This window comes from Pangasianodon hypophthalmus, chromosome 22, assembly GCF_027358585.1.
Source record: "Pangasianodon hypophthalmus isolate fPanHyp1 chromosome 22, fPanHyp1.pri, whole genome shotgun sequence".
Taxonomy (NCBI): domain Eukaryota; kingdom Metazoa; phylum Chordata; class Actinopteri; order Siluriformes; family Pangasiidae; genus Pangasianodon; species Pangasianodon hypophthalmus.
The window spans coordinates 8,668,279-8,687,180 of record NC_069731.1 but is presented as its reverse complement, the minus strand read 5'-3'; the positions used below and the strand labels follow the sequence as shown (position 1 = coordinate 8,687,180).

The 18,902-nt window shown below is 39.3% G+C and overlaps 1 protein-coding gene across 1 annotated transcript in view; it reads right to left on the bottom strand.

Moving 5' to 3' along the window:
* Nucleotides 1-18,902, bottom strand: part of LOC113532774 (intermembrane lipid transfer protein VPS13B) — a 162,039-nt gene that overhangs the window by 90,721 nt on the left and 52,416 nt on the right. Inside the window, 1 exon segment of the mRNA XM_034298179.2 lies at nt 18,479-18,658. Within this exon segment, the coding sequence (XP_034154070.2) occupies nt 18,479-18,658 (180 nt within the window).

Below are 18,902 nucleotides of genomic sequence, written 5' to 3'. Positions count from 1 at the left end.
CTTGGGGAAATGGTGCATACATACAGTATGCAAAATGCAAAAGTCATAAGGCAAATGAAAAGAAATGCTGTAAAGATGCTTTCAAAAATAATAATAAATGTTTCCACACAATGTGTGTGTGTGTATATACAGTCAGGTCCATAAATATTGGGACAGTGACACAGTTTTGGTAATTTTGCCTCTGGACACCACCATAGTGGATTTGAAATGAAGCAGTCAAGATGTGACTGAAGCGTAGACTTTCAGCTTTAATTCAAGGGGTTTAACAAAAATATTGCATTAACCGTTTAGGAATTACAGCCATTTTTTACAGAGTTCCTCCATTTTCACAGCCTCAAAAGTAATGGGACAAACTAATATAATCATAAATATTAGGATTATTTTTATTACTTGGAGGTAAATCCTTTGCAGTCAATGACTACCTGAAGTCTGGACCCCATGGACATCACCAAATGCTGAGTTTCCTCCCTTGAGATGCTTTGCCAGGTCTTTACTGCAGCCATCTTCAGTTGCTGCTTGTTTGTGTACAGAGGCAAAATTACCAAAACTGTATATATATGTGTATATGTATATATATATATATATATATATATACACACACACACACACACAGATCAGCCATGACATTAAAACCACTGACAAGTGAAGTGACTGGGTCAGAGCATCTCCAGAACGGCAGGTCTTGTGGGGTGCTCCCAGTATGCAGTGGTTAGTACCTACCAAAAGTGGTCCAAGAAAGGACAACCGGTGAACCAGCCTTTTCTTTTACAACATGTGGACATCTGGGTGCGTGTGCGTCGCCTACCTGGGGAAGAGATGGCACCAGAATGCAATATGGAAAGAAGGCAAGCCAGCGGAGGCAGTGTGATGCTCTGGGCAATGTTCTGCTGTGAAACCTTGGGTCCTGGCATTCATGTGGATGTTACCTTGACATGTACCACCTACCTAAACATTGTTGCAGACCAAGCACACTCCTTCATGGCAGCGGTATTCCCTAATGACAGTGGCCTTTTTCGGCAGGATAATACGCCCTGCCACACTGCAAAAAATTGTTCAGGAATGGTTTTGACAAAGAGTTCAAGGTGTTGACTTGGCCTCCATATTCCCCAGCTCTCAATCCAATCAAGCATCTGTGGGATGTGCTGGACAAACAAGTTCAATCCATGGAAGCCCCACCTCGTATCTTACAGGATTTAAAGGATCTGCTGTTAATGTTTTGGTGCCAGATACCACAGCACACCTTCAGAGACCTTGTGGAGACCATGCCTTGATGGGTCAGATCTGTTTTGGTGGTACAAGGGGGGACCAACCCCCTTGTAGATAGGTGGTTTTAATGTTAGTTAAAGGTTTTAATGTTAGTTAAAGTTATAACATGTGTGTATACACATACACACACACTTTCAAATCTGACATATAAAGGAAATTTTGACTACTAAATATTATGGGTTTAGGCAAGTTTTTTTTGTCTGGTGCCCTGAGTGTGTGGCACTTGATTTGGATTAATATTATATAATGCAATATGGTCATTTACTTAACAAATTTATAAATTGGACAATGGAACAGAGAGATAGCATGTGTTTGCTGGTAAGACTGTTAAATGTGGTTGTATATGGTAAGAGCATCACTAACTAAAAGTCTAAAGTTTAAAGCAAAAGTCTAAGGCACCCTATTTTTTTTTAATACAAACTTTGTTAAAGATTTTTATTTTATCACTTCTACATTATCAAGTCAGTACAAAAATATTTTAGATTTCCAAACCTTAGTTTTCTAGCACATAATTAAATGTTACAGAAAATGTCTGTATGTCAATAAAGAAAGCAGTGTAAGACACCATGTATCGGACAAAAAAACATAATGAAGGATGCTGGGTTTTGCATGCAAAAATAAGAAGAAAGTGAGACAGTCAAGGTCTCCAGAAGAACTGTGGCTGGTTCTGTAAGATGCTCAGTAAAACTGACCAGCTAATGTCCTTATGACTCTGCACGCATACATGTCTTCATTCTGTTTGTTGACTGACAAATGGGCTGTTGCGTAATATGATGCTTTCTTTACTGATATACAGACTTTTTTTTTTTGGAAAAGTAGTGTTTGGACATCTAAATATTTTTGTACTCAATAATGCTCAAAAAAAAAGTCATAAAATAAACATCTATAACAAAATTTGTATTTAAACAATTTTTCAGGTGCCTAATACTTTTGCACAGTACTGTATATGTATTATTTAACATCCTCGTTCTTTCACAGTAAACCCATACAAACCTTAACACATACACATTTAGTGCTGCTTTATTCAAGTATGTTACAGAACTAAATAATGCCACAAGCCATGAAAATCATAACCCAGCATGTACAAACCTACAGAAGTTGAATTATCATAATAGGATAAGCTTGTTGGATTACTTTTGCTCAAACAGTGTATAGCCATACATCTTTGAGGAAAAAAAAAAAAAAAATGTTGTTGGATGTTGGCTTTTAGTGTGATTCAGTAATTTATTCCAAATCTTAAAGTGTATCATCCAGTGTCAAGACCTACAAATTGCCACAGGGGGGCAGTAATGTTATAAAATACATGGTCACAAAGACACCACTTTTCTCTGGCACTGTCAGACCAGTTGTATTGGTCTGCACTGTAGTACAAATGCTGTGTTCTCAACTGCTCAAAAGCACAGAAGAGTTCTACTCAAATGCACTAAATAATGCACCATATAAAAGTACTCTTAAAGGAAAACCTCACCCCGAATGACTTAAATACCATCAGACTCACTTCTGACACAAATACATGTTTAATTCTTAAAGAACAATCCCTTGCAGAATCCAAACCTTTTTGTGAAAAAGATCAAGGCATACAAGAATAACACTTTTCAGTGTTTGACATTAATACATTAGTTGCATGCAGGCAATGTATGCATTCACTAATGTATTTACTTATCACTTTGGAACAGAACCTTCCCCACTGACAAATTGTCACAAATCTTTTAATAAATAAATAGTGAAGCAGTGACGATAAACGATACATTTTCTAATGTGCACAACATACATTTTAATTAGTTTAATGTGTTTAACAAATTAGTCACTCCTTGTCCGTTTGTCGGGGGAAAAAGACAAATACTTGAGTAGGTTGGTAATGAGACAAAACTGCTCATAAGAACATTAATTTTGTTGGTCAGCATTTTTTTAAAAATGTCAGTCAAGATGCAACTCTGGCTGAGTGTACGCAAAAGAACTAGCATTCTCAACAGTCCAGAATTTCAATATACAATATAATATACTTTAATATACACCAGATCATCAGCATGTTAGGAAGTCAGCCATAGTACAGTGCTCCTGAAGCTCAGAGGGCTAAGGGTTAAGACTTGGTGAGGCTATGATTTGAATTCAAGGCATTTCTCCATCCCAGGCTGTTCTAAAACTCAGGACTTCAGTATGATATGCATTGCTGTGCTGGAGCAGTTGTGCATACTTAAAACGGGCTCAGTAATTACTCATAAGCACCGCAATACAAACCACACATGTACCCGCCGAACACTCTCTCACCCCAAACATGGGTCATAAAGCAGCTGCACGCATAAAGCACAGGACTCAGCCACAGTGCTTGTGTTATTGTAACTGGTGGTTCTGTTTGAAGCAAGAAAGTTTGGTGGAAAATTTGAATTCTTTGTTCATATGTGGTTTTTAAAACCAGCATACATTTTACTGTTTTGAGTTTTTGGAGTGTTTGTTTCCAGCATTTGGAGTCAAGTGTAGGATCTTTGTTGGCTGACTTAATGCTGGGTCTATGGAATGTTTGTACTGCTGATAACACCTACTAAAGGCAAGAGGCAGGACCTGATTTACGATGACCCAAGAACCGGCAATATAATTTACCCTCAGACCCTCTTTGACCCGCTACTCAACAAAACAACGTCTCCTCACAAATCCTGCATTCTGTAAACTACAGATAAAGTTTTAAAACATACACACATGTGCATGAAAACTCACACCCACACACCCCCTAAAGGATTTACACCTCTCCATTATCCTCCAATCCTTAATATAGACTGCTCTGTTTTAGCAACTTTAATCATGTACACACAGACAGAGAAATCCGGAGTCATAGCATTATCATTATCATACATTAACACAGGCACAGACAAACCACAAGATCAACACTACTAATGCATAGAGAGACTACACTTCATGTCAGGTTCTTATCAAAGTGGTCAACAGAGACCTTGCAATTGAAGGGGGAGTTAACATTCAGCCTTTCTCCTACCTCCCACTGGGCCTGCGGAAGTACACTATGGCTCTTAAGATCTTATTGAGCACAGCGGTGTGTGTATGTTGACAGGAGTTAAGTTTCTGTGTGTGTTGGGTAAGCTACACTGTTGATTTGTATTGAGGTCTCAGTAGTAACAAGTTTGTTAAAGTGTATGCTAGGATTGTCAGACAGGTCGTGTGCATGTACGTGGGAGTCATCTTATGCTTTTTTTTTTCCCCACTGCCCCCTCCTCCGTAAGGCACTACAGATCCTCTCAGCTGTAAATCATTCCCCTTATTCACTTGTTTACCTATTTGTCACTTTTACATCCTCTCTCTCCTCAGCTTTACCTCCTTTATACCTATATATTGTTTTCTTTTTCTTTCTGACCTATATCCCCAGTCCACATATCAACCCTTCTCTTCACATAGATACAGTGCATCTTTCCATTTCCACTTAACTGCTGTTACAATCATCAAGCACTTTACTACACTTACACACGCAACTCCCAGATAATAGTCTCACGCTATCTCTGTTATTATGCAGCTGATATATGCTGGTGCTTGTTTTCATCTAACTCACTATCTGATAAACAGTACACTAGAGACACACCAGGGATATAACCAAATATTAATACATAATGTGGATTGAAAAGATAATGTTTTCTAAACTGGTACAAGTACAGACACAAACAGGAGGCACACTATTTTTATTTTTCAGGAAGCTTGCCAAGGAGCGCATTGGGACACAGCAAACAAGTTGCATGAGCGTGAGGTTTTTACTTTCAACAGGTACAAGTGAGTGGTCAGATATAAAGGTTGCAGGGCAGTCACCATGCTCATAAACATGAATGTGTGGTGGTGCAGGATGCAATTATATAGTAAATGCCTGGTCAGGGTCACAGTGCTTTAAACTAGGTTACAATTTTTTTCATATTTTGGGAAATCGAACCAGTTAAAATAATAACCTGTGAAAAAGCTAATGAAGCCACCTGCCAGTGTTGTTCTGAAAAACAAACACACTGCATAGCTCCTATAGACCCATACTCTCTCACACAAACACACACACACAAACACACACTTCATTTAGACCCAAGGACCCTGTCCAAAAAAAAAAAACAAACAAAAAAAAAGAACGCATAAACACAAAATTGTATACATTTATGCATTCTTATACATACCCCACAGCGGTTCTCTAGCAACAGTTACCTAAAGTGCAGGAAAAAAACAGGTGCGTGCGCGTGCGTGCGCATGTGTGTGTGTGTGTGGGAAAGTGGGCACTTATTCATCAATGGGAGTGTCTGTGAACCAGATTAGAGCCCACTCTCCACTTGGTTTTTTTTTTTTTTTTTTTTTTTTTGCAGAACGACTCACCACTTACGATATAAACAATTATATTTTAAAATATAAAATATAAACTAGCTTTAAATCCTATAGCCTCCATCTGCTAGCTCTTTCTCTCACCTCGCTCTCTCTCCTAAGGGGCTCTTGCAGTAAGATTGTAGGCTTGTTCAGTGTCCATGGGTGTCTGGATGTCTAGGACTATTCAAGTTGAAAAGTGTTAAGTTGAAAAGTTAAGTATTCTACAGAGCTTACAGGATGGTCAGAGGACACCAGTCAGCCTGCAGCACTTTATTTCTTCATTAGTAAACTCTGGCAATTATTGCTGCGCTTACCATATACAACCACATTTACAACAGTCTTATATATATATATATATACATACACACACACACGTGTATATATATATATATATATATATATATATATATATATATATATATATATATATATATATATATATATATATATATACATATATACACACACACACACACATATATATATATATATATATATATATATATATATATATATATATATATATATATATATATGTAAAACATACAGTTAGGTCCGGAAGTGTTTATGTGACTTATGTGTATATACACACACACACACCCACACACACACACAGGTCCACAAGTATTTGGACAGTGACACAATTTTCGTAATTTTGCCTCTGTACACCACCACATTACCCGTTTTTACCCAATGCATTAACCGTTACGGCCTTTTTTGCAGAGTCCCTCCATTTTCAAAACTAATTGGACAAACGAACAATCTTAAATATTAGGATTACTTTTAATACTTGGATGCAAATCCTTTGCAGTCAACAATTGCCTGAAATCTGGAAACCACTGACAGCACCAAATGCTGAATTGCCTCCACTGAGACACTTTGCTGCAGCTGCCATCAGTTGATGCTTGTTTGTGGGTCTTTCTGCCTTCAGTTTTGTCTTCATTAAGTGAAAAGCATGCTCAGTTGGGTCTAGGTCATCAGACATTTAAAAACATTTAATTTCTTTGCCTTAAGAAGCCCCTGGGTTGCTTTCACAGCATGTTTTGGGTAATTATCTATCTGTACTGTGAAGCGCAGTCCTATCAGTTTGCAGCATTTGACTGAATCTGAGCAGAAAGTAAAATAGCTGTTTTCTGGTGGAAAATAGCTCTATACACTTCAGAATTCATCCTGCTACTTCTATCAGCAATCATATCATTAGTAAACACCAGTGACACAGTTCCATTGGCAGTCATATATGCCCATGCCATAACACTTCCTCCACATGTTTGACAGGTGATGTGGTATGCTTTGGAACATGAGCCCTTCCTTTCCTTCTCCTTACTCTTCTCTTTCCATCATTCTGGTACAAGTTAATCAAAGTCTAATCTGGCCTTTCTGTTCTCAAGTGTTACCATTGGTTTGCATCTTGAAACCACCAGTCTTTACATTCATGAAGGTGTCTCTTGATTATAGACTTTGACAATGATACGCCTACCTCCTCCAGAGTGTTCTTGACTTCAGGCTAGATATCACGAAGGGGTTTTTCTTCACTAAGGAAAAAAATTCGGCTATCATCCACCTTAGTTGTCTTCCGCGGTCTTCCAAGCCTTTTGGTGATGCAGAGCTGGCCAGTGCATTCCTGCTTTTTAAGAATGTACCAAATTGTTGATCTGGCCACGCCTAAACTTTCTGCTATCTCTCTGAGAGGTCTGTTATGTTTTTTTCAGCCTAATGATGCCCTCCTTCACTCGCATCAACACCTCTTTGGACTGCATATTCAGAGTTCCAATTGAACAGCTACCAAATGCAAATTCAATGCTTGGAATCAACTCCAGACCTTTTATCTCCTTAATTTGTCACATGCCACATCTGGCCATGAAACTGCTTATCAGGCAATTGTCTAATTACTTTTGAGCCTGTGAAAATGGAGGGACTCTATAAAAATAAATAAATAAATAAATAAATAAATAGCTGTAATTCCTAAACAGGTGATGCAATGTTTTGTTAGTTATGTTAGTTTGTCCAATTACTACTGAGCCTGTGAAAATGGAGGGACAAAAAATGTGACATTCATGCAACGTGACGTGTGTGTGTGCGCGTGTATGTGTACACACACATATACACACATTATACATATATACACACACACATATATATATACACACACACGCACACGCCACGTTGCACGAATGTCACATTGCACACTTTGTTTGCTTCACTGTTCTCTCAGGACTGAATTTTTCTCTTTCCTATCTGTGCTGTCTGCTCTGCATCCTATTGTCTGTGATGTCTTCTGCACTGTCTTATACATAATAATAACATTTGAAACTATTCTTACATATTGCTCCACTTATTTGCTAGTACACTACAGAATAGTTACAGTCCATGTACTGTGTACTTATTTTCCTGTGTATTTGTTGCTCCGCATATAATAGTTCTTCGTCCTACACTTGTCTCACACTGTTGTGTATCTGCACTTCATGTAGTCCTTTGTATTACGTGTTGTACCATGGTCTGATCCTGATCCTGATCCTGCACCATGCAGGAGATGAGAGTGTTCCCCAAATGTGCTCACATAGCCTTTCCAAGCGCAGTTACTGTTTTATGACTAAACACTGCTCTCACAAAATTATTCCCACTAAAGGCTTTCTTCCTCAGGTCATTAGCTGTGCCTCCCCACACTGTTCTGCATGGGAGTAGAGAATGAAAGATTATGAGAATGTCTAGCCCTGACTGGGCAGCAGGCAGGCTCCCATCCATCCCACACCACATTTTGTTTTTACATCTTCAGTCAACCATGGAGAGACTAATTTGTTCGGCTACTAGCACAGAAAACTACCTTTTGGGTGCCGAGTTCATCTTAACTGCAGTTATCTGTTACCATGAATCAGTAACTCAACTGTAATGAGGATTAACAATAGTGATTTCCCCTGATGCAAGAGAAACACACAGAAATCTGCACATAAAAGTTAACAAATAAGACGAAAAAACACTCTATGCAACAATATCAACTCCACTCAGCTCATCTAACAAAAAGATATGGATGTGTTGCTCCATTAAACAATTCTGTCTGAAGCCTGCAGCCTTCTGTGGCAATCCAGATACTACTCCTACTATACTGAGGAATACAAGCTCTTGCGCACTTCCATTCATGGAATTGGAGCTTTATCTTCAGTCACAGTTACATGCACAATCCCCCGCAAAAGTATTGGAACAACAAAGGCCAATTCTTTTGTTTTTGCTATACACTGAAGACATCTGAGTTTGAGATTCAAAGACAAATATTAGACAATAGATCAGAATTTCAGCTTTCATTTCCTGACATTTACATCTAGATGTGTTAAATAATTTAGAACTTTTGTTATTTTTCAAGTGATCAAAAATATACCAGAGAGCTGTGTAAAGAAGAAAAGCAAGCAATTTTGAAGCTGAGAAAAGAGGGAATAACCAGTACAACAATTTGGAATGTACTGAAAAAGAAAAAAACCACTGATGTGCTAACAACAAGACATCAAACAGGTCAGCCAACAGCAAAAGTTCTGGAGCCAAGATTAGGCCAAAGTGTGGAGAAAGAAAGGATCTGCTTATGATCCAAAACAGAGGAGCTCATCGGTCAAGCACAGAGGAGGTAGTGTTATAGCCTGGGCTTGCATGGCTGCTTCTGGAACCGGCTCACTAATCATTATTGATGATGTAACTCATGACGGTAGCAGCAGAATGAATTCACAAGTCTACAGAAACATGATTGCCAACTTACAGTTTTAAAAATAAGATGTATGCAATGTTTTGGAGGAACTTCAACATGCCGCAAGACAATGACCCAAAACACACTGCCAACACAACAAAGGACTTCATCAGGGAAAAAAGTGTAAAGTGTTATACTGGCCAATTCAATCACCAGACCTTAACCGAACTGTGCATGCTTTTCACCACCTGAAGAGGAGACTGAAGAGAAAAACCTCCCAAAATAAACAGCAACTGACAGAAGCTACAGTACAAATCTGGAAAAGCATCACAAAAGAAGAATGAAACGGTTTGGTGATGTCAGTGGGTCGCTGGCTTGATTCTGTTATTGCAAGTGTTATTTACTTTATGACTGTTCCAATACTTTTGCTCACCATAAAATTGGGTGGTCTACCACCAGAAGTGCAATGTTCTAAGTTGTTTAACACATAGAGATATAAATATCAGAATTTCAGTTTTCATTTCCTATCATCTCATATTCATCTTTTGATCTCAAACCTAAATGTGTCTTCAGTGTACATCAAAAACAAAAGAATTGGCCTTGCCGTTCCAATCCAGAGGGGACTGTATTCTTGTATTAACTATTTTATTTTTATCCTTATCGCTAACCATTAACCATTCACTATGAATTGCCCTTGGCATGCCCCATGGTTAAGGCACTGTTATCTGTAAAGTGCTGTAAAAAAGCCTATTCTGCTGTCTTATGTTCTACTGTAAGAAGTTCTTCTGACAAATGAATTCAAGTGAACAATAAATGAAAGCATACATATGTGTATATTTAAGTGAATATAATGCATCTTCACTATTTAGAATGTTCATTGTCATGGCTGCAACACTAATCTCTAACTGGTGAAAATATAGTAGTCTAAAACACCAGGTGTGTGATCTGACTCTCGGTTATACAACCACCTTAGAGCCAAGGACTCAAAAAGATAACCTGATCATAACATACTCTCACCTGCTACCCTAGACGAAGGCTAAATTTTACCACATACAAGGCAGATTTAACAGATTCAACACTATCACACAGCCATACTCACAAGTATATTTCATGACGAGGAGAAAATGAGCATTTACATGCCCCCTAGCAAATCAACTGTGCACCATTTCCTTCCGAAGGATGAAGTGCACAGTACTACATAAAGGTAAGTATTGGGTGCACTTACAACAGCTTAGACCTTTATGTCTTTGTGACACAAAGAATTAATTACACCTTGTTGGAAAATGAATTTGATGCACTGGGAATACCACTGCACCCAGTAGCTGACAAACAAGACCAGCCTTTTCCAGATGTGCAATGGTCAGGCCTGTGGGCCCTCTAAGATGAGAGAGGATTGTATTTTCATAGGGCTTTAAAAAATAGAGAAACAGTACAATGACCACAGTCAGTGAACCTGTTAAAAAATAAATACTATATCAGCCAGTCTATTCTAAGAGAAAAGGTCCTAGAAAATTATAAATGATTACACACGCAAGTCTGATCATAAGTCTAAGAAGGCTATAATCTGTGAAAATGAGCTTCTACTGTGGCTCATGCTTTAATAGAGTTGCAAGGCTGATCCAGAAGAACCACTTGACACTCTCGGGTTCCCGAGGTAAGCTGCCAATGATGGCTGGCAACAGTGACCTTCAGCTTGCTAGAAGCATGATGAGGCTTCAAAACACTCTTCTTGGCTTCTAACTAAGTCAACTAACAGACCATAATTTGAACTAACAAACATTAACCTTGTTGTCTCAGCTTCTGGTAAGAGTTGTTGGACATGCTTGATTTCAGACACAGTGACCCATTTCCCCACTGTTATGTTGCCCTCAGCTCTGTGGAGACTCATGAGAGGGCCCATTCTCAGTGCAAAAAAACAAAAACAAAAAAAAAAAAAAAAAACAAAAACAATAAGTACATTGTGAGTTCAAAATATAAATGCAGAGAAAAGAAGAATGACCAGTTCATGAGAGAAAAAACATCATATATATGACAGTTTCTGAACATTAACCTTATCTTCATGAATGCGCTTCAAAGGAAAGAAGAAAGGAGCAATAAACACCTGCAGCCTGAGAAATGCCACAAAGCCACAGCACTCCACCTGGGTTGAAGGCCAAGAAAAAATTCACTTAACGCTTGTTTAATTTCCTTAAGTAAACAGGTATATGCAGGTATATGCATGCCTTCCGACAGCTGAACAAGTGCACAAGACTTCATATACACAAAAACACACAGCTTAATGGACAAGGAAGGGCCAGCTTGGTGAGAACTGGAATCTTCCAAAGAGACTGACAAACATCATTGACTTGTTCGCTAGCTGCAGAAAAGTATATGGTCAGTTCAGTAGGTAAGTGACAATCAGTTAGAATAAAGACAGCATTGATGAATGGAGCATACCCTTGAAGAGCTTTTAATGAAGAGGTGTCTCACAAGCATGCACAAACGCATGAACAGACACTCAAGTACACACATGCACAAACATGTGCAAATGCATGCACACACAAAGATAGGGTTTCAGGCTGGAGTGGCTTTGGAGGAGATGGAGGCTCTTGGCTCTCCTTGGAAATGAAGGGACTGTGTACCAGCACTTCAAAGACAACCAGAAACCTCCTCAACCTGCTTCCATCAGGCTCTAGCCTTGCTAGTTGGTGGCCACCTGGACCAAAGTGTGTCACAGAGAAAGTCATAGTATGGAGCTGTAGTATGGAGTAAATTATCTCTCAAACTGCTTCATAACAAACATTATGAAGCATTATGAACATATACTAACTCCATGAGAGAAAGAGGCTGTGGAACTTAGGCACTTTAGAAGACTTTGGAGCTTTATTTTCAGATAAAATGATACCTCCGGCACTGCCACAGAGCCCATTATTTTTCAGGTGATCAACAGTTGATCAATCCCCAGGTCAGTGACTTTGTTTATTCAAACAACCAAATTTTCTGGAGAACCAGACCATGGGAGCCTGGCTGCCGTGGCTGAATTTGGTGCACCCTCCTGGGTTTGGCCTCTCGCCTCACCCCTCATGGTAAAATACCACTACTACTGCTACTGTAGTTTGAAGCTGTTATAACATGGCAACACCAGATGAACCTCAACCACGTGTGGATATGCGGTATATAATAGAGAATGGACACAGTCTGTGGGAAATGTCAAACAGCAACAGGTGTTAGCACCTAACAGTGACTGCAAGCATACATTTTATTTATTTTATTTAAAAAAAAAAAAAAAAAAAAAAAAAAAAAAAAAAAAGTTTTTTTCCACTGCTCTATCTCGTCACCCCTTTCTCTTATCTCAAGCCTCACTTCTTTCCTCAAATCATCTCCTCTCAGGTAGCATTGTTAACTTTTAGAGTTTCTCATCCTCTTCTGTGCTTCTTCTTCCCCTTTCCTACCACAGGACCAATAATGTATTCCTTAAAAAAGGGACTAAAGGGGCTTAATGAGTTTAGAGATAAAATAGGCCTCACTTTTCTACAGACCATGAAAAATAATTCATTGTTAATTCACGATTATTTTCAGTCTGTTTACACGATGACTGAAGTATTCTTTGTTGATTACGTACCTTAGGCTGGGTCCTGCGGACATTTGAATAAATGTAATACTTCTAACAATGGAGATAAATCGCTGTCTTGCAGCTGCGGCTGCATTCAGGAGTGCAAATGTCCTTGCCTTGCTCTCCTCCCCTCTTTTTTTTTTTTTTTTTTATAATTACAAACTCACCCTTGGAAACTCCCACCTTCCTTTTTTTAACAAGGTCTAGAGAACACCTGCAGGTCAGGAGAGCAATGGTGAGTTGACAGCATTTGACCCAAATCCTGTCTTAGACACTTATTTAATGACTTCAGCATTGTTGAGTCTGTAAAAACAACATTTCAGATTTACAAACAGTAAATGTTACAGAAAAATGCTTGTAGCTGAAATTTAATGCTTGTAGCTGGAGTTTAAATTAAATTTAAAAAATTATAATAATTATAAAAAATAAATTATAAAAATGAGCTCAAATTAAATGAGATTTAATTTGAGGGTATTTACATCCAAATCGGGTGACCTCTGAAGGTTTGCTGTGGTATCTGGCACCAAGACATTAACAGCAGATCCTTCACGTAATGTGAGTTGCGAGGTGGGGCCTCCATGGATTGGACTTGTTTATCCAGCACATCCCACAGATGCTCGATCGGACTGATTGAGATCTGGGGAATTTGGAGGCCAAGTCCAAATTCTGAACTCTGTCATGTTCCTCAAACCATTCCTGAACAATTTTTTGCAGTGTGGCAGGGCGTATTATCCTGCTAAAAGAGGCCATTGCCATTAGGAAATACCACTGCCATGAAGGTGTGTACTTGGTCTGCAACAATGTTTAGGTAAATGGCACATGTCGAAGTGACATTCAGATGAATGCCAGGACCCAAGGTTTCCCAGGAGAACACTGCCCAGAGCATCACACTGCCTCTGCAGGCTTGCCTTCTTCCCATAGTGCATCCTGGTGCCATCTCTTCCCCAGGTAAGTGGTGCACACGCTCCAACACGTCCACATGAAGTAAAAGAAAATTCATCAGACCAGGCCACCTTCTTCCATTGCACCATGGTCCAGTTGCTCACGTGCCCATTGTAGGAGCTTTCAACAGCTTTTTCTGTCTGCAGCTACGCAGCTCCATACGCAGCAAGCTGCGATGCACTGTGTGCTCTGACACCTTTGTATTATTGCCAGCATTAACTTTTTCAGCAATTTGTGCTACAGTAGCTCTCCTGTGGGCGCCCAAATACTAAAATATTTATTACAAAACTCGGCTAAAATATTTAGTAACTCTTCAGTAAAACTGCTGTATGAAATTAGTACTCAGGCCCTGTATTTATTATAATTATAGTATTATTATTGTTTTTCTTGCATAAAAGGCAGTAATGAATGTGCCTCCAATGTCCATTGTCCAATACCCCACACACAAACACACACACACACACACACACACACACACACACACACACACACACACAGAGGTCAGCTGAGGTTCATCTGGTGTTGCCATGTAATCAAAAGGAGAGATCAAAATATTGTATTATCAAGGGTAAACATGAAGTGCAAAAGTACCATCTGTCCTGATGTCCATACAAAAAAAAAAAAACTTTTCAAAACGTGCTGCTTGAATCCTTCTGTGATAAATCTGACTGTGTTCCAGCCTCCAGTTCCTTGGTTGGGTCAACAGGAGTTTGGGGAGGGCACAATTTCCATTTTCTAAGTAAAGTGGAATTTCTTTTTAATTCACTTGTAAACAATTAGATATAAACCATATGGACATGGTGGAATTCAAAGGAAGGCCAATTTTTTTTTTAGTGACTTTGTAAGTGAGAGATGAGAAAACATGTTAAACACTGATGCAATCTGGAAATTATTTATATGTCATTTCAAGGTAATTCAACATAATCATTTGTATTACACTTTGAGCTTGAGCTCTGGAGAAAAAAGAGAGACAAAAAGTCAGAAAAGAAAAAAATGAAGATGAATAATATATGGAAAAATCAGATCAGAAAATAGGGGTTCCAAAAACATCTGGCTTCTTTGGAAAGGGTCCTTCTCAAAAAACAACATAGGGCAGTGGATAATGAAATAGGATTATTAAATATAATAGAGAACTACATGTTCTATTAGAGGTTGGCTGAGAATTTAGTGCTTTTATGACACATGAGTAAAGGGTTTGGTAATATACAAATAGTGTAACTGTTCGACAGTGAGGTTGTAGTTTTAGTTTTGAATTGCTCTCTCTCTATACCTGTTTACGGCCTATATGCGCCCAGTGTAAAGAACAGTACAGCCATAAGGCCGTTTATCCTCTCAGGTCAAAGGCTGTGACATCTGCTGGGTTACTCTGGGGCAGACATGCACATTGTAGGCAAGGCACATGTGTTATATTTTAAAATGAACAAACTACAACTGCAATGTAAATTCAGGTTTTCTACATTAGGTTATGCATATAACTTCTGTTTCCTGAAGTAAATAAACACATAATATAGGATACTGAAGACACATCTATTCAGGCCTGTAAGGCCTACGAGGTGACATATGGGGTCACGTCAATGGTGAGATCACTCCTCACCGTCACATCTCCCCTTAGTTCAGCAGTCAATTTTCACCATGCTATGACTGCTGTGTGAGACAGCCCAGTGTTATACCTCATTCCTCTCCTTCAGAAAACAGGGGTTATATGCATAACCTAACATTACCTTTCAGTCAATTCTATCAGAACATGTGTCAATGACTCCCCCATTTTACCACAGCACAGCCGAATGCTTGAATCTGATTGATCAAAAGGTTTGCATTATTTTCATACGAAAGCACAGCTCAGACAGAATTTCCGGCTGTAATATGAATGATAGGTTTATATTTTACATGTGCTTGTTCTAATACGTTATTGTTTCTCAGATTTAAAAAAAAGAACATTTTGTTCAAAATAAAACAATCATTGATATGGTGACATTTTAGGAGACAATTATTTAACACTTATGGAAGGAGTGACAGCTCAATTTCCCAGCTCAGGAAAATCTTCAGGTCAGAGGAGTTAATGCATTCCGGTTTCTCTGTAAAATGACAGCTAGTGATGGAATGACTATATATATATGTTTATCACAGCTATAATGTAGCTGAGCACAGGAACTAAACTGTCTCTCAGATGTTCCACAACATTAAATCTAACAATGGGCAACATGTCATTCATTAATATATTAAACATTGTAATCAATGGCTATAGTATAAGTGGAATAACATACTCCAGACCATCCTGTTATCCTGTTAGACATAAATAATTCACTTCACTCTGCTGTGCATCATGCTGCATTACACCTACCCAGAGCGCATTATTTTTGTACAACAGCATGGTCTGTTGTGTTATTCCTCACTTAAGAGATGCAGCCCCCCGTGTGGAATGCTTTCATACTCAGTACTGACAGCTTCCTTGCTGCCATAAGCCAGGGAAATGGCTTCCACAATCAGCTTAGTGAGAATGTGTTTCCACAAGCTGGGTAGCAAACTGACCAGCAAAGGCAACTTAGTATCACCTAGTGCAACCTGAGTACAGGAGAGGAGCACAGACAAAGCATGGAAAGCACTAACATCAGGAGCTGTAATTATGTTAGGGGCTCATCTTAGATAGCCCGTTAATCAAATGTGATGGCCCCATAACAGAGGCAAAAACAACTGTGAGACAACTAAACTGTCAGAAGCAACAGCTTGAGCTTGCATTACTAGGGACAATTTCACCCTACTGCATTTCCCCACAGGGGCTCCCTGACAGAGTTTGTGTGGTTCTCACTATGGAGAGAGGATGTCAGAAATGCATAAACATGATATTCGCTTCCTCTGCTATACCGATGGCACACAGCTATAAGTTTCAGCAAAGCCAGATGACAAACACCAGCTTAACAGGATTAATAATAAATAATAACAATGAATGCTGGTTAACTGCCGCCTATTTAGGTCTAGACACAAGACCTTAGTGTGATCTCTCATTTGAATCCCATTTATCTTTCATGGGATCATTCAGGTTTGTTGGTGCTGTATGTCCCAGGGTGCCCTCATACCTGAGTTACTCCTGTACATGTACTCCTGCTGCCTGATGTGATGCTGGTGCCATATTGTCATCCTGATGCTCTACTTCTCCCTAGAACCTCCTGCATTTGTGACTCAGCTTTTGCTCTTGTGGAGGGTCTCACATGGAAACCCTAAATATTTGCACTTCCCAAAAACAGTTTATGCTAAAGTCTCACCCATGCTTCAGTGGATAAGCTCACCTGGATACCATAGATTTGTACATAAGTACATAAGGGTGTCCTGTGCTTATCCCAGGATTCATAATATGCTCTTACTGAACATCCTTTCAACACCCCACCAAGTTAGGCATTCTCTTTAGATGCTAGCTTACAACCAGTCACATGCTCTGTAAAGCCTCCATATGTTTCTTATTACAGTCAAATTCTTCAGTGACTGGAAAAGTGCCTGGCAAAATAATTTGCCATTAGAAACTGATTCATCCAGGTGTATCACCCTTTCTCTGCCTGGCAGTCATTCACCATGTGCTACAGTGTGACTGAGCTAATAACCCTAGCAGTGGTCGCTCATGCATAATATTTTTTCTCAAGCTGTGCGGGCATGAAATCAGCATTGCTCTGAGCGGAGATTCACGAAAGCCACTCAAGATAGTTCCATCAGGGATCAGTAATGGGAGGGATTGAAACAAAGGTTTTTAAGTTGGTTGCAGAGACTGGCTTTCCATGTTCAGGCATTTTTTGTTGCAAGAAAAACTGTGCAAAAAAGGAATTATTGGTCTTGTGCTCTCAGCATGCCAGATCAACCACAGAGGGATGAAGTCTGGGTTTTTGGACCTTGGTGGGAGAGGCTGCTGGAACACAGCCGGACCTTTTGAGATTTTGGACCCTTCACTTGGTATTAGGGATAAGTCAGACCTCGGTAGACAACTCATGCAGAGAAAAAAAAAAAACACAGGTTAAGCATTACCACTTGCTAGGAAAACGTTAGATCACACAGCCTCCTTCAGAGGACTCCTCTACCTTCCCCAATCCCCCCCGACACTTTTCAAATGTCATCAGCAGTGTTTGAGAACCAAAGCAATAATGAAGGTAGCTCTATGTCGCAAATAAGTGACAAAAGGAAAGTGAAGAAAAACACTGTTCTTATATAGCTTAACAAACAATAACATATCCTCAACATGCACAACGCATACTCTAGAATCTACATAAGGTGCCTCAAGCTGCATATTACAGGGTTCTCCATTCCATCCCCTGTGCATATTTAAGGAGCAGAGAGAATGTGAAATACAGAGAGAGTAACATGTCTGATGACCTAGGGGCCTATAATGTTGGTGTCTGATTCCTGTGAGCTATAATAAATCTGTCTTCAGTACCCTCTCACATTCCCTAAGATACTTCATCTCTGATTTCAGCCTGGGACATTAAAGCAATACGCTGACATAACTCTGAATGAGAGATTGGACAGCACTGTTGATGTGTGTGTATGTGTGTGTGTGCGCGTGGAAGAGAGCAAGTTACTGAGTATGTGTGTGCATGTATGAGAGAAAGAGAGAGAGAGAGAGGATTTATGGAAAAACTATCCTGTTATCTGAAAGAGATACATAGAGAGTTAGTGAATAAATGTGTGTATGTACCCACCAGAGTTATGCCAGTCTCCAGTGGGCTGGGGGATCTGTAGCGAGAAAGTGAGTAGGTCTGGAGCTAGAAGAGACTGTGGACGGCGGTTCTCACACAGCCAGTGTCTACTGTATAGCTCTTGTGTGTCAGCCGGGCCCTGCAGCACGACCACCAGCTGCTCCTTCTGCCGCTCGCCTATACCTGCAGCACGACATACTGTACTTCACAAACACATAACTGCAGCACAGCATTATGACATACACACTTTATAACTGCATGAAATAAAATTAATCTTTATCAATAAATATTCCAAATGAACCAAGAAACTGTGCCAATAGACACAAGAGAAGGAGGGCAGAGAGAGAAACAATAAATAATAAGAAAAAGTAAAGCAAACTTTGTAGCAGAGCACTTGATAGTGATATGCGTCCTGGGTTAGCAGCAA